General features: G+C 42.8%; 1 protein-coding gene across 1 annotated transcript in view; it reads left to right on the forward strand.

Annotated features, from left to right (window-relative positions):
- The first annotated feature begins 227 nt into the window (after positions 1-227).
- Positions 228-25333, forward strand: part of TF (transferrin) — a 41223-nt gene continuing 16117 nt past the window's right edge. Inside the window, exons 1-15 of the mRNA XM_077350939.1 lie at positions 228-481; positions 2487-2638; positions 4664-4766; positions 5725-5919; positions 6829-6958; positions 7804-7859; positions 13017-13189; positions 13915-14086; positions 16687-16838; positions 18084-18180; positions 18928-18969; positions 19260-19418; positions 21131-21278; positions 23009-23073; positions 24223-24407. Of these exons, the coding sequence (XP_077207054.1) occupies positions 445-481; positions 2487-2638; positions 4664-4766; positions 5725-5919; positions 6829-6958; positions 7804-7859; positions 13017-13189; positions 13915-14086; positions 16687-16838; positions 18084-18180; positions 18928-18969; positions 19260-19418; positions 21131-21278; positions 23009-23073; positions 24223-24407 (1866 nt within the window). The 5' untranslated portion in view covers positions 228-444. The remainder of the gene's footprint in view (positions 482-2486; positions 2639-4663; positions 4767-5724; positions 5920-6828; positions 6959-7803; positions 7860-13016; positions 13190-13914; positions 14087-16686; positions 16839-18083; positions 18181-18927; positions 18970-19259; positions 19419-21130; positions 21279-23008; positions 23074-24222; positions 24408-25333) is intronic.

The raw sequence follows: 25333 nt of genomic DNA on the forward strand, positions 1-25333 counted from the left end.
TGTTGTTATTCAAACAGCTGAACTTCCAAGCCAGTTGTAAGATAATTTTCTGTATCTGTCCTTATGAGGATGGGGGTGAAAGAATAAATTAAGAAAATGCCTGTTTGACTACATTTCAGGTAAAGAAGGAATTTAAATGATGGGGGATTTCCCATTTAAGCCTCTCAAACACTTTTTGGCTCTTTTCACTCATGCCAGCTAGCTTTGTGAATTTGGAGCCAAAATGAAATTCTTCTGGTAAATGGGCTGGCTAGAAGGGAGGGATTGAGCCAGGAGCTATTGGGAAACAAGGAAGGACAAACACAGTTGGGTCACTGCTTCTGCTAACGCTGCAGAGTCCACTGTCTATATAAGGGCACAGTTGTTGAGTCAAATGCTGTCACAGGCACCGAGCAGTCTGTGACGGACACCTCTGCAACACCTGTGTGAGAGCCTGTGGAGACCATGAAACTTCTCTTCCAAGCCACCGTTGGGCTGCTGGGTAAGTGACTTCAGGATTTTGCAAAACAGAATCAGAGAGTCAACTTTACAATAGTCATAGAAAGGCAAATCTGTAAAGTAGTCCAATAAATACTTCCAGCATTCTGCTTTAAAGAACAAAAGGAAAAGAAAGAGCCACTGAAAGCAAGTCTTTAAAAGATGCGAACCTGCAGCTCTTTCCAGTGATTTTACTGGGATGAGATGTCATTTTCAGTAGCATCACAGCAATGGCCACCTCTGTTGACTTGCTCCCAAAAGTCTGGTGCCCTTTGAGTATGTGCTTATTGGACTCCTGATAAGGAAGATTCTATTTAAACAAATGCTGACCCAGATCTCTTTCTCAGAGCTTAAAATGGTACTTAGCTGTCCCCTCAAAAGAGGCAGCAAGATAGGGGCCGAATGAGCATTTGCTACAGGCAACTTTGGAATCCACAAGGGACAACGATGCTGTCATGCTCTTTAACTAGGGGGAATTGGTGTGGTACATGCATGTTCCCGAATCATTGTCTGCCAAGGCCAATCATACGAAGGAGGAAAGGCATTTTCTAGGAGAAATCTGGCAGTGAGAGGTGGGTTGACTAACCCTTGCTGCATCAGTTAATTTTGTCCGGAAAACACACCCTGGCAGCTTCCACCACTGGGGTCGACAAAGTCTGCAAACCATCTCCTGCAGCCAGTGCCCCAGCTTCTGCTTGAGGACTTTGAGGGAAACGTGCTGCCCTAAGTGGAACTGTGCTGCTCTAGCTCTAAGCCTGTTAGAGGGCTAGGAGGCCTGTCTTGGGAACAGCCAGCCCCATGAGCTAGCAACAGGATTCAGACTGATTTATTATTATGCTCAGAGAAGTCATAGACTGAAGCAACTGGCACAGTCATCAGACAGAAACAGAAAATCAACTAGATCGAAGACATTTCTCGGAGGATAGTTATACTGGAGGAAACAGCTTTAGTTTAAAATACAGTAAAATATACTAAAAGAATAGCGAAGGGTAGACTAAGTAAAATTTTAGGACTTAATCCCCGTCCGCCATCCCAAGACTTCCCTCAGATATGGAAATATTGAGGGGTTCCCAAAGAAACCCTTCTATCTGCACAGCTTGCTTTAAGCTACTGCCTTCCTGTGATCGGAGGGCTATTCACATGGCTCCTTCAGCCCGCAGGAGCTGCAGTTCTTAGACGATCTTTCAGGCTGGGCTGGATGTGAGTGTGCTGATGTCTTGTGCGGTTGAGCCACATTAACCTCTGCCTGGGCAGAAAATATGCATGGACCTCTCCCTTTAAACATTGGCTTTTAACAAGCTTGCTGTCTGTGAACGGTGTGCTTCCAGGTGGTGCTAAATCAGCATATGACTGCTTATTCTGCTCTATTTATAACAAGAAGACCACAGCGAAACCGGTTGTTAATAACAGTGTAGCCCAGAGCTGTCCTGTTAAAGAATTGCTTTTCATTGTTCAATATATCTCTGTTTTAAAATTGTTTTGATGTTTTGATTGTTCAACACGAGGATCCCGAATAGGGTGGCAAAGTAGTGCAATATGTGTTACATTAAAAAAAAATTAAATAGTGAAAGACCTCACCCTTCCCCCTTCTTCTTCTTATGGGGGCACATATCGGTGGGCAGGGAGAGATGCCGATGGTCAGAATGGATGGTTCTATAATAGATTTTAGCTTTTCAATGTGTTTATTGCATTTTTAGTATTATGATGCTTTATTGCCATTTATGTAAACTCCCCGAAGCCCACTCTTGGGGAGGGGTGGTCTTAAAAGTTAACTTATAAAATAAATACATTATTCTGTGATTAACATCAAGTCCAAAGAATCACTTAGCACCAATGAACCAGTAAGGATGACCTGTGACATCTGCCACTTGCTACTTTTTGTTCCTCTAATAGCACAAACTGGCTGACCAGGTATGGGAAGCTAATCCTGTTCAGGGAGTGTCCAAGTAGGTGTTGTCATTGTTTAAGGTCCACAGTACAACCTCATCACGCCTTCCTTCTCTCCACAGCACTGTGTCTCGCAACATGCACTGTAAAGTGGTGCACAATATCCGATGCTGAGCAAGCAAAGTGTGCAGATCTGCAAGCATGTTTGCAGCCGGACACTCCACTGACTTGTGTCAGAAAGAGTGGTTACCGTGACTGCATAGAAGCCATCTCAGTAAGTGACCAGAAGAAAATGAATATTGGTGGGGGGACGGGACTTTTCTGAATTCAGTGCGTAGCACTAGTTAAGTTTTTACTGATGGCTGGTCTACCATCAGCTTTGAAAAGATGGCACCAGAGGTCGAGCCAGCATTCTCTACAGGAGGAAATCCAGACAGAGACAGAGCTTGAAAGAATATGGCTGCTAATGAGGGAACCAAAGGCAACTTGGGCAGCATCTGGTGGGTTATGGGCAAACATTGCTAAATCCGAGAGTGGAATTGATAGGCAAAAGTCTTCACTACCCCACCTTTGAAATGTGCCGCTTTTTGGAACTCAGCAGTGCTTTTCTATGACTCAGTATTCTTTCCCCAGGTATGTTCTCATGTCCAGTTGATGGATATACTCTTGCAGTTCTGTACTTTCCAGGCATCTGGGGCCCTGATTTAGCACACTAGGAGATGGTGCTTAAGCTGGCACTGTTTCCCCGAACCAAATCAATGCTGGGGAACCAGTGCTGCTTAACCAGTCCATCAGGAAAATTAATTAAGCAGACAGCATTTATTCACACTCTAATTGACGTATGACTAATGCAGCGTTTCATATGGGCTGTTTCCACACAGATGTTCTGCCCTGCGTGGACTTCCTTACTGCAGCACTGATTTGGGAAGCATCCAATGTCACCCAGTATTTCCCCTGGCTTTTCTACAATCTTTCCCAAACTTGTCTTGGTGCTACCTGTCAAAAAAGACTGCAGGCAAAGCACCTTTGGATGCTGCGTAGATGGGAAAATGTGTGTTATTGCACAGGTCCCACACACACAGTGTGTGCAGGTCCCACACACTGGCACAATTTCCCGCTCCTCCTGTGGCTACCATTTCTATTACTTCAAAAGGATTTTCCAAGCTCTTTTTAAAAATCAGGGAATTTCCACACATGAGTAAAAATAGCGTCACACTGGTAGAATAGCAAACCACTAAATTATATCATGCCTCCCAGGCCCTCCTCACCTTTCTGCTGTCTCGCCTTAGTCTGCCTTCTTTTTGTGAGTCTTACCCTCCTCATCTGCTGCTGGAAGAGGTTGAAGAGAGTAACATGCCTTATACACATTGCGCTTCTGCCTGTCAATCAATTCAGGCAACCAATCCCCTTTCTCCAACAGTTTAAAGGTCCTGTGATGCCCACTATTTTGTTTGATTCATACTTCTCTGTTGCAATGCCTATGCATAGAATCATAGATACATAGTGCTTTTTGGATGCTTTTTTGGTGGGGGGACTTTCAAGAGGCATACTTTATTAAATTACATTTTCTTTTATTTCTGGCATCACCTACACACGTATCCACCTATTAATTGCTCCAGACATGTCACCATTTTAAAAAAGAAATTCCCATCCCCAGGAACAAGGAAGAGACAGGTGGGTATAAGGGTGGGACAAAGCAGGCAACTTTAGCATGTTTGAGCATCCATACCTTCCTTCTGCTGGTTGCCTGCTGGTTCCTCTTTGGTAGATAATGCTTTTTGTGGTGGTGAATCCATTTTTTGTGATTTAAAATGGAGGCTGTAGCAAGCTGTCAGCAATAGATCACTGTTGCAATAGATCATTGTGAAATTGTAATATGATAGTGATTTTGTGATTTCTAGGTTTTTTAAAAAAAAGCTGACCTGTAGTGGTGATGTAGAACAGTGATCACAGAAAGCTGAGCCAAGGAAAGCTTAGGGGAACTACTCTATGGGTGCTCTCCTGCTGTTCCAAAGGCCGCTGCATTCCCATCAACAACAGGAACTATACAGATCATTGACTAACAACCTTAATTTTCATTCATTTGGAATGAACACCCCCACCATCACCAAATATAGCTTTGTTGCTCCATCTTAACACAGCTAGAAAGTGCTCTTGCGTTGATCACTGGTTCCACTGGAGACTGGGGTGGGTATCAGGGGGAGCTGTTTCTCCTAACTCTTCTTCATGCTGCTTTTATGGCTGAAAAGTGGGGAAAAGATTCCTGTGTTCTCAGTTTACTACTTCTGTGTATTTTCAGAAATCTGAAGCAGATGCCGTGACCCTAGATGGTGGCCTTGTTTATGAAGCAGGCTTGGCCCCTTATAATTTGAACCCTGTTGCAGCAGAGGTATATGGACCAGGTAATTTTGAAGAGGGACCTCTCTGAGAATTTGTAAAGAACTATCAATTGTCTAGTATTGCACACTAGTAGCTGCTCTTTTTGCCAGATGTGCTGAGGTTGTTTTAGCTGGGGATTGAACTTGGGATCTTGTGGAGCCTTATACATGTTCTAAGATCCAAATCTGAAGGGAAGAATGCAAGGAGGGCTGGCTCTACCATGAGGTCAATTGTAGCAATGGTCTCAGATGGCAGATTTTTGGGAGAACGGCTGTCCTGTTGTCAACTCTGGGATGAGAAATTCCTGGAGATTTGGGGATGGAGGGGTTGTGGAGGGGAGGTACCTCAGAGAAGGACAATGCCATGAAGGCTATTGCTTCAAAGCCACCATTTTCTCTCTGTAGTCTGAGGATCAGCTGTAATTCTGGGAGGCCAGGTCCTAGCCAAACCAACACAGCAGCTGCTTGTATCCTATCCCAAGCCCCTTTTAAAAACAGCGCAGCAAATCATACATACCCTATAGGCCACAGCCTCCCAAACTGCCCAAGATTCCCTTGTCTTACAGGACTTCAGCCATGATTTTATTTGCCCTGTAGGACATATCTGACTTGCTCTCCTGCTTTTAAAGAATGCTGGGGGAGAGAGGGTGAGAAGGATTAGCTGCTCTGGTTGCAAGGCAGAGGCAGAGGTCAGCAGCAGAGGTATTTGGGGTGGCATCAGGGGCAAGGCATATGGGTGCAAGGTTCACCTGGGGATATCATGCCTCTCCCAGGGTTCCCTGACTTAGTTGGGAAGATGTAGGGAAATGAGCAAGCCCTTTTTGTCCAAATATTCCATATACAGAACAGAAGTGGGGAATCTGTCAAAAGGCTAGAGCTGAGTTGGTTAACACTTGACTGGCTAACTTAAAACATATGATTTAATGCAGTTTAGGAGAGTCCTTTGCTGCCAATCATTTATAAGTTTTTCTCTCTCCTTCAGAGTGTGCTACCAGCTACTATGCTGTGGCTGTCGTGAAGAAAGGATCAGATATCAATTCACTTTGTGATCTCAGAGGGAAGAAATCTTGCCACACTGGCATGGGCAGATCAGCTGGATGGAACATACCAATTGGAAGACTGCTGGATAAAAATTGCACAACCTGGGCTGGAGCAGAAATAGAGCCTATAGAGAAAAGTAAGAAGCACAGTGAATATAGCAGTGGAGAGTCCAAGAGGTGTTGGGGTCACATTCATAAGGCCACCAGAAATATCCCAGAGGGGAACACTGCCACTTGCCATGGTATAGCATAGTAGCTAAGAGAATAATATGTATCGTGGGAGGTCTTTGACTCCAATCTGGCCTCTACCATCAGTAAAGCACCCCTCCTTTGTCTAATTTCCCCACCTGCAATTTGAAGATTTTGCATTAAAAAAAAAAGAGATTAGAACTATTGCAGAATGAACAGCCCAAGGCACCTACATAGTGGAATATTCCATTGCAATCATTATTGTACATATCACCTGGTTTTACTGCATTGTCTTCAATGTGATCTACTTTCTGCATTAATAGTATACGTGGTTTAGACCTGTTGTTCACCTAATTCCACAATCCTAATCCTTTTGCTCTGTTAACTGATTGTGCTATATTGTTTGATTGCACAGTTGATATTGTGTAATCCACTTCGAATCTCAGTGCAAACAGTAAACTATAAATGAAGGACTGCTGTAAGGATTGCGACAAAACAATTTGTGTGAACTGCTTCGAACACTGAAGACATTACATAAAGGCTCAATATGATTGCTGCACATGCTTCCAATAAAAACTGGAGATGACCCAAGTGGTTACAAAATATGATCTCAGAAGTATATATGGATCACTTGCAGCTTCCCAGAGGCTGATTAACTTGCATGCAGCTGCCTTCACTGGAACTGCATACGATACTTGTACCACGGCAGGCTCCTGGGAATACCCCCCCCCCACTTCTTTTTTTTTTAAATAGCATCTGCTTCCTACTGAAGTGCCAGCTCTACAAATGAGAGACTTTGGGGGCTGAGTGTAAAAGGGGCCAGGCCAGTAATTCACCTGTTTGTGTTTCCTTTGCAGTGCTAGCCAGCTTTGTCTCTGCCAGCTGCGTCCCTGAGGTTCAAAGGGAGCAGGCAACTCTCTGCCGCTTATGTCAGAGGCCAGAATGTCTCTCCTCTGATCCCTACGCTGGCTATGCTGGAGCTTTAAAGTGAGTAGCAGATGCTTTTGGACTTTTTAAAATGCGTATTTCATAGATATTTTGTAAGTAAAATGAAGTGGTATAAAAATGCCTGTGAAAACACTGATGCTGTGGCAGGGTTTCTGTGGTCTTGGATCCCAGACTGTTATTCCCATTGCTATCATTAAAATCATGTCATGCTTTAAAAGGCGTGGGGATGCGTCACAAACAAGAGGGTGCATTTGATTATTCACCCAACAGAAGTGCAACCTTAGCAGTTCTGCAAAACATAAACAAATATAAATTTAGTGCACAAAAGATGTGTGTGTGTGTGTTTTAAGGCCCTTGATTTTCCATGTGGGATTAGACTATGCCTGCAGTTTTCAGGGGTTTTTTTAAACAATTTTTCTAACATTCAATTGTAAATTAGAACACTGATTAATATGAGTGGCAAGAAGCTGCACAGCCATTTCTGTTTGGTGATGTAAAGTTCTACCAATGGGCTGTGGCAAAATGATCTTTCACATAAGTGTTAGTTTTGATGTCAGTGTTGAAACATGCAAATGTCTTGTATCTCTCATTCCCCTTTAGATAGCTCATTGATATGTCTTTCCTGAATATATCCTAGCCTGACACATTCCTCAGCAATTCCACTATTAATTTGCCAGCTCTTGAACACTTTTGAGTTCATCCATGTCTTTCATGTGTAATAGAACGCGTAAGTCCTCTGGGCAGAGCTGAACCTACCTAACTTCTTTGATTCATGCAGTACTGAGCAACGTTAAAGAGTAACAGGAGACAGGATGCATTGAGCATGGTTGGTAGAGACTGAGGGGGCATTATTATAATATTTCTTTCTCCTTTCTGTATTCTAGATGTCTGACAGATGAAGTCGGCGATGTGGCCTATGTGAAACACACAACTGCACTAAGTAAGGACTTAATATGGCTAGCTTAGCAGAAGGCAGACCCTAGGTTTGAGTCAATATGAGGTCTCAAAAAGATGCGAAAAATCACTTCACGCTGAGTATTGCTCAATGACCCTAGTGTGTGGCAAAGGAAAAAAGTGAGCTGCACCCAGCAATGCGTCGCAAAACAAAAAGGGGAAAAATGCCAGGTGATAAGAAATAGACTAATTCTACAAAGTCCTCGAACTGTCCATAGCAAATGAAATCTTTTAAAGGTGGAAAATACCAGTATCAGGTGCATGTTCTAATTCCCCCTGACAAAACCTGCACAGCAAAATGTGTAGGGATTTTGTAAAGTAAATCTATTGCTTATCACCTGACATTTTCTTCCATTTTTTGCTTAATGCATGGTAATCATAACAGGAACCTGGTAATTTAAAAGCACAACAGCCATGTGGAAAAGTTCATCAAGTCAGGCCTGCATTTAATGCCTAAGGCACAAACTAGCTACTTTGGAGTACAATATCAGTGCGATTAAACTGGTTTACATCCAAGTATTTAGTGCAGTTCAGCTGGTTGGTCACCTGTTTCTTTCAGCCTGCCAGCCGGTCATACTAGCAATACATTATGCAGAGTGCTGCATAATGAGGTTCTTTGGTTATATATACATAATTAGCAAGATTAACTTCTTGTTGAGCTGCTTTTGTTTCATCAGCCTTCTCATCTATTTACCCATCGCCCTTTATTATACTCCAGAGGTGCTACTAGGTAAGGCTTTTGCCCAGCATAGCTGCTGACTGGCCATTGGAGATCAGGGCTGAATCTGAACCCACATGTTTTTTCTGGCTCGGTCCTGCTGGTTTCTGTTCAAATCAGACTCGGATCTTGCCAGAGATCTACACTACATTTCTCCTGACTGGAAAGAGCATTATCCCCCCCCCCCCTACTCTGCACCCAAACAGATTCTTCTCCCTGGAAACTGGAAAAACCTGATTACCTAGACTTTGTTTGATTGGCTTGTTGATTGGCTGATTTCCATCAGGAGCAGCCCCTTTAACTTCTGGTGGTTTCATTGCAGTGCTTCCCCCTTAAGTAAACTGATAAGCATTAATATCAGAAGTAAAGATGAGCTGTTTATTCCTGCACGGGCTTCACGGGGGTTGGGGGGGGGGTACGCTTCTCATGGCTGTCCTTTTTCTGTTTTTCTGTGGGGTTTTTTTTTAGCAAAGGGGATGTTTTACATTGGGATTTCTTTGTTTAAAAAGCAATAGTGTGGATGTACTTTGTCCATTCTCCCAATCTGCTGCATGTGTTTGAAGGTTTGCAAAGTCAGTGAATGTTCTGAATAGGGCCACAGGCAGCCAGTCTAACATAGCCAGTATACCTCAGTTAGTAAGCTGTTTGCCTTGTAACCATAACTTTATGAGTTCAAGGCTGGTTGTGGGTCTTTTTTCCCCATTTAGGAGTTTTATTTAATTCTTTTACTTATGAAAATCACATGTTTTAAAAATGATATATTTTAAAAACATGAGCTGTTCAAAAGCAAAATAAATTAATAAAAACTCCTGCATGGGGAAAAAAGACCCACAGCTGACCTTGAACTCATAAGAAGAAGAAGAAGAGTTGGTTCTTATATGCCGCTTTTCCCTACCTGAAGGAGGCTCAAAGCGGCTTACAGTCGCCTTCCCATTCCTCTCCCCACAACAGACACCCTGTGGGGTGGGTGAGGCTGAGAAAGCCCTGATATCACTGCCCGGTCAGAAGAGCTTTATCAGTGCCGTGGCGAGCCCAAGGTCACCCAGCTGGCTGCAGGTGGGGGAGCGCAGAATCGAACCTGGCATGCCAGATTAGAAGTCTGCACTCCTAACCACTACACCAAACTGGCTCTCTAAAGTTATAGCTTCCAGATAAGTTCTTTACTCACTGAGCTATCTTGGAGCTAGTTGTCTGTGGCCATATTCAGAATATTCACTGACTTTTGGCAAGCATTTCCCCCTAAAACCCAAATAGGTGCAGCAGATTGGGAGAAGGGATGGCAGCTGAAGATAACCACACCATTTCACATCCCCACAAAATCCACTATAGCAGCCAAAATAGCTCAAGCTAGCCATTCTCTTCAGAGTTAAGAATCTAAGCAGGTCAGCCATGGTAAGTACATGGACAGAAGACTACCTAGAAAGACTGGGGATGCTACACAGAGGAAGGCAATGATAAAATACCTTTTGCCTTGAATATCCCAGAGTTGTTGTTGCTGTTAGGTGCGAAGTCGTGTCCGACCCATCGCGACCCCATGGACAATGATCCTCCAGACCTTCCTGTCCTCTACCATTCCCCGGAGTCCATTTAAGTTTGCACCTACTTCATTCTCTGACGTCCCCTTCTTCTTTTGCCCTCGATCGCTCCCAGCATTAGGCTCTTCTCCAGGGAGTCCTTCCTTCTCATAAGGTGGCCAAAGTATTTGAGTTTCATCTTCAGGATCTGGCCTTCTAAGGAGCAGTCAGGGCTGATCTCCTCTAGGACTGACCGGTTTGTTCACCTTGCAGTCCAAGGGACTCGCAAGAGTCTTCTCCAGCACCAGAGTTCAAAAGCCTCAATTCTTTGATGCTCGGCCTTCCTTATGGTCCAACTTTCGCAGCCATACATTGCAACTGGGAATACCATAGCCCTGACTAAACGCACTTTTGTTGGCAGGGTGATGTCTCTGCTTTTTAGGATGCTGTCTAGATTTGCCATAGCTTTCCTCCCCAGGAGCAAGCGTCTTTTAATTTCTTTGCTGCAGTCCCCATCTGCAGTGATCCTGGAGCCCAGGAAAATTAAATCTGCCACTACCTCCATTTCTTCCTCATCTATTTGCCAGTAATGGAGAGGGCCAGATGCCATCATCTTTATTTTCTTGATGTTGAGTTTCAAACCAACTTTTGTACTCTCCTCCTTCACCCGTATCAAAAGGCAATTTAGTTCCTCTTCGCTTTCTGCAATTAGAGTGGTATCATCTGCATATCTGAGATTGTTGATATTTCTCCCTGCAATCTTGATCCCAATTTGTGACTCCTCTAATCCGGCCTTTCTCATGATGTGCTCCGCATACAAGTTAAATAGGCAAGGCGACAGTATACAGCCTTGCCGAACTCCTTTCTCAATTTTGAACCAATCAGTGATTCCATGTTCAGTTCTCACTGTTGCTTCTTGACCTGCATATAAATTTCTCAAGAGACAAATAAGATGCTCTGGTATTCCCATCTCTTTAAGAACTTGCTACAATTTGTTGTGCTCCACACAATCAAAGGCTTTAGCATAGTAAATGAAGCAGAAGTAGATGTTCTTCTGAAACTCCCTAGCTTTCTCCATGATCCAGCGTATGTTGGCAATTTGATCTCTAGTTCCTCTGCCTCTTCGAAATCCTGCCTGTACTTCTGGAAGTTCTCGGTCCACATATTGCTGGAGCCTAGCTTGTAGGATTTTGAGCATAACTTTGCTAGCATGAGAAATGAGTGCAATGGTGCGGTAGTTTGAACATTCTTTGGCATTGCCCTTCTTTGGGATTGGAATGTAAACTGACCTTTTCCAATCCTGTGGCCATTGTTGAGTTTTCCAAATTTGCTGGCATATTGAGTGTAGCACTTTTACTGCATCGTCTTTTAAGATTTTGAATAGTTCAACTGGAATGCCGTCACCACCACTAGCTTTATTGTTGCTCAGGCTTCCTAAGGCCCATTTGACTTCACATTCCAGGATGTCTGGCTCCAGGTCAGGAACTACCCATTGTGGTCATCAGGGATGTTAAGCTCGCTCTTGTATAGTTCTTCTGTATAATTTTGCCACTTTTTAAAATCTCTTCTGCTTCTGTGAGGTCCCTACCATTTTGGTTCCTTATCATGCCCATCTTTGCATGAAACGTTCTCTTCATATCTCCAATTTTCTTGAAAAGATCTCTGGTCCTCCCTATTCTATTGTTTTCTTATATTTGTTTGCACTGTTCATTTAAGGAGGCATTCTTATCTATTCTAGCTTTTCTCTGGAATTCTGCATTCAATTGGGTGTATCTTTCTCTTTCTCCCTTGCCTTTCACTTCCCTTCTCTCCTTAGCTATTTGTAAAGCTTCTTCAGACAGCCATTTTGATTTCTTGCATTTCTTTTTCTTTGGGATGGCTTTAGTTGCTACCTCTTGTACAATGTCGCGAACCTCCGTCCATAGTTCTTCAGGCACTCTGTCTATCAGATCTAATTCCTTAAATCTATTTGTCACCTCTACTGTACATTCGTCGGGGATATGATTTAGTTCATACCTGAGTGGCCTAGTGCTTTTCCCTACTTTCTTCAATTTAAGCCTAAATTTTGCAACAAGAAGCTGATGATCTGAACCACAATCAGCTCCTGGTCTTGTTTTTATTGACTGTATAGAACTGTATCCCAGAGTAGGGTTGCCATAAATCAGTTTCGACTGATGGCATACTTTACCTTCATTCTCATGTATGCATAATGTGAAATCCAATATTCTAATCTCTATGTGACAAATAGCAGTCATGCAAGCCACACTATTTTAAATATGAAAGGTGAGGCATTTGCTGGGAAAACCTGAAGCCAGTAGACAGAAAAGGAAGAACCAACATGAGATAGCTGGGCTAAGTCAAAGAGACCATGATCTTCAGTTCCATGGACTCAGCAAGACTATTGAGGGTAGGATATTTCAGAGATTATTAATTCATAGGGTCATATTAATTCATAGGGTCATTGTAATTTAGGAGTGACTTCATAACATGCAATATATACAAGGTATTTTACATAATTATATGAGGCAATTATATTATTTTGTGACATTAATTTTTTAAAGACAAGTTCTTCAGGGTAGCAAAAGTATGGATTTATTTCCTGATCCAACTACATTCCTCCTGTATATTTTTAGTCTCTGTGTGCCACAATTTTTCAAAAAGCTGTCGTCCTTTAAAAAGGCCTTGGAACAAGTACGGTGGTACTTTAGTGCAGTACTGCGTGAATCTCATTGCTCAACTGAAGGAGAGCACAATATTTGTCATTGCAGCCTTAAAGACCAGTAATATGTGATGTAGTTTTTAGTTTGCTCTCAGTCATGGCTGTGAATGTTTTGACTCTGTTTTCAGAAGTTCACAGTGGGCCAGTCTTGGTTTCCGGATCTCCATCTCACTTAATCCTTCTTCCCTGTAGGCCTCCCTGAAGAAGAAAGGAAAAAATATGAGCTGCTTTGTGATGATGACAGAAGACAGCCTCTGGACCAGTATGCCTCATGTAACCTGGCTAGTGTCCCTGCTCATGCTGTGGTGGCACGGAGTGTTGATGGCCACACTGATGAGATCTGGAGCCTGATCTCTACCTTACAGGTATTTCAACAACCCTTTCCCCTGGAGAGATAAAGGACTCAACTCCAAAATGGATGGATTGAAAATGGGAAAATTCATTCAGCAAATGTGTGTGTGTGTGTGTGTGTGTGTGTGTGTGTGTGTATGTATGTAAAAAGGGATATACTGCACAAATCAGAAATTATTGGTTTTACTAGTGTTAGGGGAAAAAACAACTGTAAAAAGAAGCAATTGCCTTTTTTCATTTTCCCTAAAAACACATCCTAGTCCAGTGTGGCAAATTAGTTTCTCTGTAACCAGGCAGGGTCCAGTTGAAAGGACCTCTATTTATTTCCAATGTCATATGTAGATTTTCTGCACTTTGTACAGAAAGGGGGTCTGTGGGAGGAATAGGAGTGGGAAATGAAGATGGGGTGATAGTAGAGCCAGTAGGAGAGGAAAACTGAGCAAAAGGAATCCCTACATGGAAGTAGCATGAATGTGAAGGTTGTTGGAACCTCTCTGATCTCCGATTTACATACTCATGGAGTGAGAGTCAATTGACTGATGGAGTCAGTTGTTTTGACAGGAATGGAGTAGGAAGAGGTCTGTGTACAGGAAGTACGAGGAAGAAGCAGAGACAGGGTACAAGCTGCTTTGCCCTTCTGCACTGCTCTTTCTCCATTTTCTAATAACCAAACCCCAAGCTGTTATCTCCACATTCTCTCTTTATATTTCTTCAGTAAATCATATTTTTCCTATCCTAGACTCGGTTTCCAAAAGGCACGACAGGACAATGTCAGTATTTTGGCTCCTCTCACGGGAAAGACCTCATAATTAAGGACTCTGCTGAGAAACTTATCCGTGTTCCTGCAAAAATGGATAGCCACCTCTTTGTGACCCCCAAGTACTATGCTGCTATGCAAAATATCAGAAGAGGTAATCAGGGAATTTGCTATAAGGGATAATCAAGCAAGGCATGGAAACCTCCTTGGCTGTGTAAATGTACTTGTACAACAGATTCCATTTGCTGAAGTTCATTACTTTATTTTATTTATTTATTTATCTATTTATTTATTTATTTATAATTGGCTCTCAGAAACCGGCTCGCAGCGGGTCACACAAATAATCCAAACAGTAAAAATACAATACAACCCATTAAAACCCCCAATGCTACAAAACATAAACCCCAACAGATAGCAAAAAAACCCATAGCTCTCCTTAAATAGGAAGGCCCTTATAAGGGTGGCATGGGGGGGAGAACCAAAATGGTCAGACACCAAGATGGACAGGTATCATGATGGTTGGTGCCAATGCCCAGGGGGACCCACACTATATGCTCTAGCACTGCTCCTAACCATAAACCTGGCGGGAGAGCTCCTTTTTGCAGGCCCTGCAGAAGGCAGAAAACTCTCTGAGGCCCCACAGCTCCTCCGGAAGCTCATTCCACTAGGTAGGGGCCAGGATCGAAAAGGCCCTGGCCTTGATCAAGGCCAGGCAAGCATCCCTGGGGCCAGGAACGATCAACAAATTAGTACCTATAGAATGCAAGGATGAGATATGTGCTCTGATATTTGGCTGGTACTCAACTGATTTTAAATAATCTCAGAACATTGATTAGCCAATAGGAGCTTTTCATACTCAAACAACCACATTTTCAACAGAACATGGAATAACAGGGCTACCTAGGGTGACATGATATCTGTGGGAGATACTGAAGACGTATAACTGACTGAGCCAGCCCATTGGTCAGAGTCGCGCTGCCTGCTCTAACAGGCAGTGGCTCTCTAGTCTCCTGGAGAGGTCTTTCATGTATTCTACTGGATTCCTAACCTATGGTCAGTTTGGGAATCTTCAGAAATCAGAGTGACCAGTGGCAAAAATGGGAGGCAAGACCAGTCATGTAAAGGCTGCCATGGGATGCATTTTCAATATATTCAGAGGCTCCAAGCCTGTTATTATAGCAGCTATTTCTGAACGTGCAATCCTTGCAGACCCACAGGTGATGTCACCTTGGGTCTTCTGGAGTACCTCCTGCTCCTATTAGATGGAGGAAAACCAGGATTGGCTGCGTGCTTTGGGAAAGAAGGAAGGGGCAACAAAGAAATAATATGTGGGCACCACACTGGAGATTGCTTTTTAAAATTGCCATCAAGTCACAGGTGATTTATGGAGAAGCATGGCAAGATTTTCAAGGCAACAGACATTCAGGGGTGGTTTGCCACTGCCTGCCTCTACATGGCAACCCCGGCATCCCTTGATGGTCTCCCATCCAAATACTGACCAAGGCAGAGTCTGCACTAACTTTATTTATTCCATTGTCAATCCTGTTGAATTCAGATCTCTTTGAACTTGGGTCTTCCTCTCCCCCCCCCCCCACTGAAACAGGAAAGTCTTCTGCACGTGGTTAGGGTAGTTCAGAAGGGGAGGGGGAGCCAAGCCTCTTTCTTTCTTTTCTTGAAGGGGGGGAAGAGGAGCCAAGCAGGTAGCCTCTTTCTTTTCTTGGAGGGGAGGGGGAGAAGATTGAAAAAGGCAGAGAAGGGAGAAAAAATCCAGGACTTACATAAATTGAGAGAAATTAGGGGCTTCTCATTTAAGGCAAATTCGTCACATGACCACCTGTGGCCAATACCACGGAAGAGAACCCCGATTCAAAACAATGCAATTTTATAATATATTCAGGATTAAAAGCACTCTAAGATATCGCACAATAATGGTAGGGTCACTCCGTATCAATCCTTCTTGCTGCAGAAGGAAATTTGAAATCATCCCAAATCCAAATGGAAATCGCATTCTGTGTAGAGGGCAGGGACTGAATCGATCTGGGTTTGGAATAAAAGCTCCATGCAGTTTATACCCAAGACTGTCCCTGCTTAACTTCTGAGACCTGACAAGATCACACTAGCTTGGACTGGGACTACAGATTACTGACACCTGATTTTTAATTGAAGATGCCAGGACCTGAATTTTGGACTTTCTACATGCAAAGCAGATGCTCTGCCACTGAACCACAGTTTCTCCCTAGCAGTAAAGTAGTCTGCACTAGGCAAATAAATCTCCACAGAACCAAGGTGCTACCTTGAGGAAAAACATATGAAATAGCAAGCAGGAATTTATTGTGCTGTAAATGGATATTCTCAATACTCCCAATAACTAAAGCAAAATGGCGATGTTTCCATTCTGTGTGCTTGAGTGTACTATTCAGAATTAATACTTGTGTAAAAGTTTTGTAATCAGAGCATTCATTTAAGAATGCACATGGTATTACTGCTACATTCTGGCCAGCAAGATGATGTCTGTGACATTTCAAGTCTGTTCCCCCCCCAGTATTTCCAGGAAATAATGCAAATGGATCAAATTATAACTTGCTACAAGTTATTTTATCTCCTTCCTCCATTGATACCACCCACTCATGGCCTTATATGTGCTTGACAGGCAATTTTGATATATTAAGTCCATTCCTCCCTCTGCTTGCAGTTGGCTTGCAGTCCTGCAGGAAAGTTGAAGTATACTGACGTTTTTCGTTTCTGATCCCACAGTGACACCTGCTGCTGATACAGGAAACAAGGTCCGTTGGTGCACCGTGGGCAGGGATGAAAAGACAAAGTGTGACACCTGGAGTGTAGTGAGTGGAGGGGCCATTGAGTGTGCTGTGGCTGACAGTCCAGAAGATGCCATCGTCAAGATTGCAGTAAGTGCTAATAGTTGTGCTCTGTCTCCTGCTTGTCCATTTCTGTTGAAAGTTTCTATCCTGCTGGGTGTGGTTTGGATCACAGTGCTTTTTGCATGGCTTTATCGGATTGTCTTCCTCTATTTCTCTGGGTTTCAAACACTGAGGAATGCATGTTTGTGTGCCTGTTTATTTAAAATAGTCACACCTTGGCTTTTAGCGAAAAGTTCCAAAACATCTTACAAATAGACTAAACACCCAACTAGAAGGGTCAAACACCACAGACTTTTTAAAAAAGAGCAAAATAAAACAACCAAGAAAATTGAACCCAGGTTAACAGTAATATATTAAAAGCCATTCAAAGACCACCAAGAGCTTTTAATAAACTTAAAAGTTAAAACCTCTTTATCTGGCACAAAGAAGCAATCCTTGTTGGGACAAAGTATGGAAAAGGGAAGATGAGATGCCACCATTGCAAAGTCACTTGGCCTGCGTATCTACTGGCCTCACTTGTGAAGATGAAGTCACCCAGAAATCAGAATTTTAAGCTGCAATGTTTTAATTGTGCAGAATTATGACACTTGAACTGTGGTTATCATACATCACAGAGAAACGTTTCATGTACAGTTTTTCCCATTTATTGTTAACTGCTAATTATCTCTTAGGCTTGTATTGGCCTAATGGTTTGTCTGGCAAAACATGGCTTTTCTTCAACTCTGTGATTCACATGTCTTGCCCTAGAGCAGGGGTAGTCAACCTGTGGTCCTCCAGATGTCAATGGACTACAATTCCCATGAGCCCCTGCCAGCAAATGCTGACAGGGGCTCATGGGAATTGTAGTCCATGGACATCTGGAGGACTACAGGTTGACTACCCCTGCCCTATAGAACTTACTGAATCCATACACAACTCATGGACCTGCCCTTTCCAGGAGGCTGTGATCTTACTGCCCTAGCAAGTAGAGTATCAGGAAATGTTTATTTGGATGACATGATCATTCCTGAGATCAGAAAAATGAAGGAAATAAATATTTCCAGTCACACCTTCCCACCTGCAATGCCATTAAGATTTCCAATGGATAAACGTGATATGATAGGAGAGGAAACATCTGGAGTTCATGCAGAAATTCATTCATAGAAGCCCCACTGAAATAAACAGGTCAAATTCATTTAAATTGAAAACTTTCCTGTGCCAGTGCTGCGGCTTTAAACAATCTTTCTTCAGGAAAAAATCCTCAATATCTATATATATTGTTTTACATCGCAGAAAGGTGAAGCTGATGCTGTGAGTTTAGATGGAGGCCTCGTCTTTGTTGCAGGAAAATGTGGCTTGGTGCCAATAGCACGAGAAATCACCACAGATGGTAAGAGCAAACTCTGTTAGCTTCGCATGTATGTTTGGGGAATCAACATTATGCGAGTGGTGAACACTCAACCATTAGTTTTAACCATCAGAATTAAGCAAACGTAGAGCTCCGTGTCATAGGAAGTTTTACATACTTTGGATTTTCAATGGACTGGTGCCCAGAAAGTGCAACCCTGCAGAGTTACTTCTGTCAAAAACTATCGGTATAGCCTGGGGCAACTGTGTACAGGATTATTCTGAGATTTGAGTCCCGCAGCTAAAATGCTCCAAGCAACTTCTTCTTATCATGCCCTGCAGTAGATTGACCATCCTCAGTGCACAAGAAAATCAGAGTCCAGTAGCACCTTTAAGACTAACAAAGATTTATTCAAGGCATGAGCTTTCGAGTGCAAGCACTCTGAGGAAGAGTGTAAAAAATATTTTTTTCCCTCTGAACTTTCATATTTCCTCATTTTCCTTGTTTATACTAGCATTAATTAAAGAAAATAATACTTTGGATTTTCAGGAAATTAAAGAATTAAGAAATGATAATATAAGGTGGCTTGATTTCTTACAATTAAAAAGCTTGTTGAATAAAAATATATGTAGAGGTTTAGGACTAAGAAAATTAACCACATTTGAAGAAAATCTATTTCAAAAACAAGGGTGATTACTTTCTAAAATTTGTGAAATTCTACATAAATAGGTTAGCAATGCAACACAACCATTTCATTCTAATTGAGGTTTTTTCTTATTCTCATTGCAGCCGACATTGAAGCATGCCGTACTGAAGGAGCACAGGTCCATGGTAAGGAATTACGTAGCACAAAGAAACAGAAAATACCATGAGATGTTTGAACTTTTACCTGAGAATTGAAAATATGGTGCATCCTTTTTCCTATTGCTTCGGGGGAAAATAATGAGACTAATATTATATTTTAAAGATAAGAGTTCTGGGGCTTAATCCATTGACAAAGTGCTTGTTGAATGTGATTTACAAGTTTGTCTGTGGAGCGACAATTTTGATTCTCCCATCTGCAGTATTTAGTTTTGCTTTTCATTTGAGAGATTTTGTTGTTTCTCTGTCTCTTGCTGAAGGTGCCTACTATGCTGTAGCTGTTGTCAAGAAAAGCGATCGTGACATCACCTGGAAGAACCTACGAGGAAAGAAGTCCTGCCATACCGCCAGGGGGAGAACTGCTGGGTGGAATATACCTGTGGGCTTGCTTTCCCATGAATTTGGATTTTCTGATGTTGGTGGGTGACCTTACATTTAGTTACATCACGTTTATATCCTATCTTTCTTCCCAGGAGCTCCAGGCAGCATACATGCCTCTTGTTTTAACCTGGCAACATCACTATGAACTTACTTAGGGTAGGAAACAAAGAATGGTCTAAAGTCACCTAAAAAAAAATGAAGCCTGATTTTCCTGGTTTAAGTACAGCACCATTATACCAGACTGGTTCTCTTATGTGTAGCATTCTCCTCTATAAAGGTAAAGATAAAGGTATCCCCTGTGCAAGCACCGGGTCATGTCTGACCCTTGGGGTAACGCCCTCTAGTGTTTTCATAGCAGACTCAATACAGGGTGGTTTGCCAGTGCCTTCCCCAGTCATTACTGTTTACCCCCCAGCAAGCTGGGTACTCATTTTACCAACCTCGGAAGGATGGAAGGCTGAGTCAACCTTGAACCGGCTGCTGGGATTGAACTCACAGCCTCATGGGCAGAGCTTCAGACTGGATGTCTGCTGCCTTACCACTCTATGCCACTAGAGGCTCTATTCTCCTCTATATAAGCCATTAAAGACTCAAGGGGAACGTTAAGCACATCCCATTTGGTGGCAGCAAAGGGTAATCAGTGCTGATTACCCTTGAAGCACTGGAGTTTGGGGGTGTGATTTTTTATTGCTATATTTGACTTCTTTACAAAGATAGGTGCCGGTAAAGGCAATCTGGCAGATTGGCTACATCACGTGCTCAATCCTGCACCTTCAAGGGCTTCAGCTACCTCACAGCAGTCTCTGGGTGCTTCTCTATTATCACAAGCTGGCTCTTTCTTCACACAAACGCACATCCCTTTCATTGGGAGAGCCACCATCTTGAGGCTTTCATGGCTATGTAAAAGAGTTATCAGGGGACTCGTAGGAATTAGCACCCACTGGGGAAATTACCAGCCAGTTTTTCAAAATCAGGGAACAGGTCAGGGAATATCCAACTAAGTGTATGTGCAACAACGCAGAATACTTATCTAGTATTTCTGGTGGTACATAAAGACAAATCTGTTGACCATTCTGTAGCATATCAACTGGCTGTAATGTGAGATGTTATACTGCTATCTTAAATTCTCTTCACAGAGTAGATTTATTAGAAAGGAGTGAAGTCTAGGACAAACATTGTACATTATAATACTGGATGGGAGCCAGTCTACATGGCCACCTGACATGCTTGACTGCAATTATAGGCATCTTGCCCTGCTTCTTGGAGACTACTAGGGTAGTCAACATAGGTTTGGAAATTTCTGGAGGTTTTGGGGGCTGAGCCTGTGGAAGGAACTCAGGAAGGAGTTGATGACATAGAGTCTATCCTGCAAAGCTGCCATTTTCTCCACGAGAACTGAAATACATAGTCTAGAGATCAGTTGTAATGCTACAGGACCTCCAGATTGCACCTGGAGGTTGACAATGCTGGAGACCACTGATGTATTGCCAATGGCCTCACAGTTTGCATTAGGAAACCATTCCAAAGAAGCAATATTTCTGAGGCAATAATTCTCATTTAGCCCTCTTTGCTGCACTTGTCAACAGGAGTTGGTTCAAAAAGAGACTGGGTTCTAGATATTTCCAAAGTTCCAAATCTTTTTCCTTCTAAGTTTCTAATAATCTCATTTCATTGCAAATATGATTTTAAGTAAGCTTAGCAGAATAGCATAGGAGAAATTCAAGATTTCTGTTCTCTGTTCCCGTGTTAGATCACTTCTTCAGTGAAGGCTGTGCTCCAGGGTCACCTGCTGATTCTCCACTCTGCAACCTATGTGTGGGCAGTGGCACCACCCCGGCTGTACAGAAGTGTGCAGCTAATAGCCAGGAGCTGTACTATGGCTATACTGGTGCTTTTCGGTATGTAGCTTTGTTATTCAAACTAAACTTTGCTTTGGGAGTTAACAGAGGATGTCAGTTCTTCAAACCACACAAACAATTCATACCATTTTCCATTCTCCACATTACATCCCGAACCATAGTTCTGTATATTATGCTACAGATTTACCACATTGCACCAGAATGTACTTTGGTCTCTTGCCCTGCTTGATGCCCTATGATAAATCTATGCAATCCAGACCAAGTGCCACCAGTAGAGAGCAGGTAGAATGCTGAAAGATACCCTTGTAGCAAATAGTTCAAGATGATGAATGCAAGTCAGCTAATCAGCTCCTTCCCCCAAGTTGCCAAAAATTCTGATAGGAGAGAAAATGTAACAAAATGAATATAAACATAACAGTCTGACAATTAACCTGAACTAAACCATCAGCTGAATCTTCCTAAGGGAAACTTTATCTAAACTATTCAAGACCACATTTTTAAGTATCCCAAGAGGGACCCAAGCATCCCTTGGAAGTAAATTAAGGGAGCACTGGTCAATTCCGAACTGATTATACCTGGGCTGAATTCTGTCTGGCAGCCCATTCCCCCATATCCCAGGTGTGTGTGGGAATCCAGCTGCAAGTACTCCGGAGGGACTCGGCATAGTTCAAAGGCACCTGATAATGATAATACCATCAACACATTTTCCAAGGCAAAACATTGGCACTGAAAATAGGTTCCAGCCTCTGTGAGTCCTGTCTCAAATTGAGCAAAGATTTTCTTCTTATATCTACTAGTAGAAATAACATTTACTCTACTGCAGGTATCTGACAAAAGCAGCATGGACTGTCAAAAAAATGTGTATCTCGAAGGTCTTGCATGTCACTAAGGTGCTACTGGACTGAAATCAAGTGTGTTCCATATGTCTACCAAAATATACATCTAGCCATTTGGGGAAAATATAAGGACCAGAAAATTACAGCAATATCAACAATGCAGAGTTGGACAGAAAACGCTTCAGCTGACAGCTTTTCAGGTTCTGACTCCCAGGGCTGAGGGTTGCTGAGGGTTGCCAAGCTCTCCAGCACCCTTTTCTCAGCAGGCTGAAGAAAACACCAGTTGCTGGGAGAGGAGAAAATTCTCTCTTACCCTAGCTTGGCTCTGCTCCCTGCAAGAGAAAGGTGTAACCCATTTTCCTTGGCTACCCTGCTTCCTGCCTTCTGAAGGGTTTCCTGTGGGCTGGACAGCCTTGGGTTCCTTGGAAGCCCCATGAAAATGGGCATGTCCCTGCTGGATGTGAGTAACAGGGACTAGCTTAGGCCTGCTCTTCATGTACTAGGTCTGTCCTTTGACTTGTCCTGGCTAAAAAAGGTAGGGCGCTGCCAGCCTCGTCCGTGGGATTGTCTTCAGGTGTGGCTTGGTGGCAGAACATTGTCTTCTCTCTTGTGGTGTGTCCATTCCACCCTTCCTTGGATGTCCTTGAGTGGGGCTTCCACCAGAGGCTCACTGAAGCTGCTTCAGCTGCCACTGGGGCCTGTGTAGAAACCTCCACTGGCCGAAGTAATTTTAGGGCAGAGCTCGTGTCCCTGGATCCAGCTTTTCATCTCCCCTGCCCACAAAATAACATTTCCAAGATACTGTGGGGATATCAAATGCATAGTATCAAGGGTTCTAGTGTTTCTCTATGTAGATTTTTCACCAGTTTCAATGTAGTTGGAAATCCTTCCAAGGATAGCAAAGAATTTACAATCTTTTGTTGTGTTTTCTAGGTGTTTAGTAGAGAAAGGACAAGTAGCCTTTGTTAAACATACCACACCAATGGAGAACACAGATGGTATGTACTTGTTTCACAATGAGGGCTCTGAATAATAATTGAAGCAAACTGGAATCCACAAGGACTTGCAGGAGGCATCTCATTTCCTGCTCCCCCACTATTTCCTATTTCTTTTTCTGAAAGCCCCATAACCTCTCTTCAATTCCCACTCTTTCAATCCTTCTATGGTTGCTAACCTGAAAAACTCCTAGAATCACACTGGATCTCCCATCTAGAAGAGTTGTTTTTATACCCTGCTTTCCACTACATGTAGGAGTCTCAAAGTGGCTTACAATTGCCTTCCCTTCCTCTCATGTGAAAATAAACAATTGCCACAGTTTTAGGGTTCCCAGTCATAACAAAAGCAGCCTCCCATCTGCTTCTGTTGCCCAGCAGACCTGCAGAAAGCAATACCTTTCCCCCCAAAAAGTTAGCATTTTAAAATGCTGGCCCTGGGTATTCCAGAATATTTCTGGGAATATTTGTCACTGGGGCACATTCTGCATGTGTAGCATAATGCACTTTCAGTGTACTTTTGCAGCTGGACTTTTCTAAAGTGCATTGAAAGTGCATTAACTAATGTGTGTGGAATGGGCCTGGGATACCCGTATTGCTGAAATGTGCAAATGTTGACCTGGATCCCGAATATACCAGGAAAATAAAACATCCTGATAAAGGTTGATTCTGATATGTCAACAGCCAACTTCAACAGGAAGAACAATCTGCTATCATGGTCTGCTTCACTGAACAGTTTTGTATGTTAAGAGTGGGGATTGCCAAATAGTTGCTCATTATTAGATGTGACTCGGAAGAATTTAATCTATATCCCTGGTGGCCTTACTAAAAACATTCTCAGGCTGTTAACAGTAGGAGTTTCACATTTGAATTTTACCTCTTTTTCTGAATGTTGTGTATAATATCCAAATGTACATATATACAAGTAATAGTGTAGTCGAACCCATATTCTCTATAACTGTGAAGCCCTGTCAGCTAGATGGTACCCACTTTATAGCAGAGGCAACATCTTCCAACTTTAGGTCTTGCCCATCTAAATAATGCCTCTCATCTATGTAACACCCAAGGGGGAACATCTGCAAGTTCTCTCCATGTATGGACTGAACCCAGCTTTTGGTCATAAGCTTTCTCCTCTTGCAAATGTCTTCTTTCCAGGAAATAACCAAGCTGAATGGGCACGCAATCTGAAGAGTGAAGACTTTGAGCTGCTGTGCCGCAATGGTGAACGTCGACCACTTTCATCTTTCCGAACTTGCAATTTGGGTTCAGCTCCTCCTCATGGGGTAGTAACACGTCCTGATCTAGCAGACTATGTCCGCCGTGTGCTAGATAACCAAGAGGTGAGAATGCAGTGAGGGACTTTACAGTTCATTCTAAACTACAATTAGTCAGGCAGGTGGTCTCTGAGTTCATGCAAGGCAAACATGACTTCTTTTGCATGAGAAGTGCGAAGCAATTAAATTATTTATTTATTTTATATACCACCCTCCCTTCTGGCTCAGGGCGGTTTACATGGAAGCTTCATGAAACAGTACACTATAAATAAACGTATCGTTTTGAACATATATAACAGTTTGATAACAGGAACTTGTGTCAAATAGAAATGATTTGCAAAATCAACAATTAACAGTTGAACAATTCTCCATTTTTCCACACTGTGGTTTATGTTCTTTTCTATGAGTGCAGTTTGATGATGGGAGGGACCTCTGGGCTCTAGTTGGTGGATTTGCTTACTTGTCTTGACTGAAGGCCTGGTTGAAGAGCTCCAATTTACAAGCCCTGTGGAGTTGATTTAGTTCTGGCAGGGCCCTGATGTCATTTGGGAGCTTGTTACACCAGGTGGGGGCCAGGACTGAGAAAGCCCTGGGCTCTGGTCAAGGTCAGTCGAGCTTCCGTGGGGCCAGGGATCACCAATTTGTTGATGTTTCTGGAGTGTAATGCTCAGGAGGGGGGGGCACAGGTGGAGAGGCAATTTCTTGGGTACTTAGGGCCCAGACCACGTATGGCCTTGAAGGTGATTACCAGAACCTTAAGCCTGGTTTGGTAATTGACTGGTAGCCAGTGCAGAAGTTGGAGTGTGGGCCAGGTGTGGATCCTGGTGCATTCTGCACCAGTTGAAGTTTCTGGATCAGGGTTAAGCGTAAGTGTTTTTTTAAAAAAGGGGCCAATGAAAAGTGTTCTGCAGTAAACATTGGATGTGATTGCTTGCTGTTTATAAAGTACAAATATAACTTCATGGTAGCTAACTGAATCCTGATTTAATTCA

Source organism: Paroedura picta, chromosome 8, assembly GCF_049243985.1.
Source record: "Paroedura picta isolate Pp20150507F chromosome 8, Ppicta_v3.0, whole genome shotgun sequence".
Lineage (NCBI taxonomy): Eukaryota > Metazoa > Chordata > Lepidosauria > Squamata > Gekkonidae > Paroedura > Paroedura picta.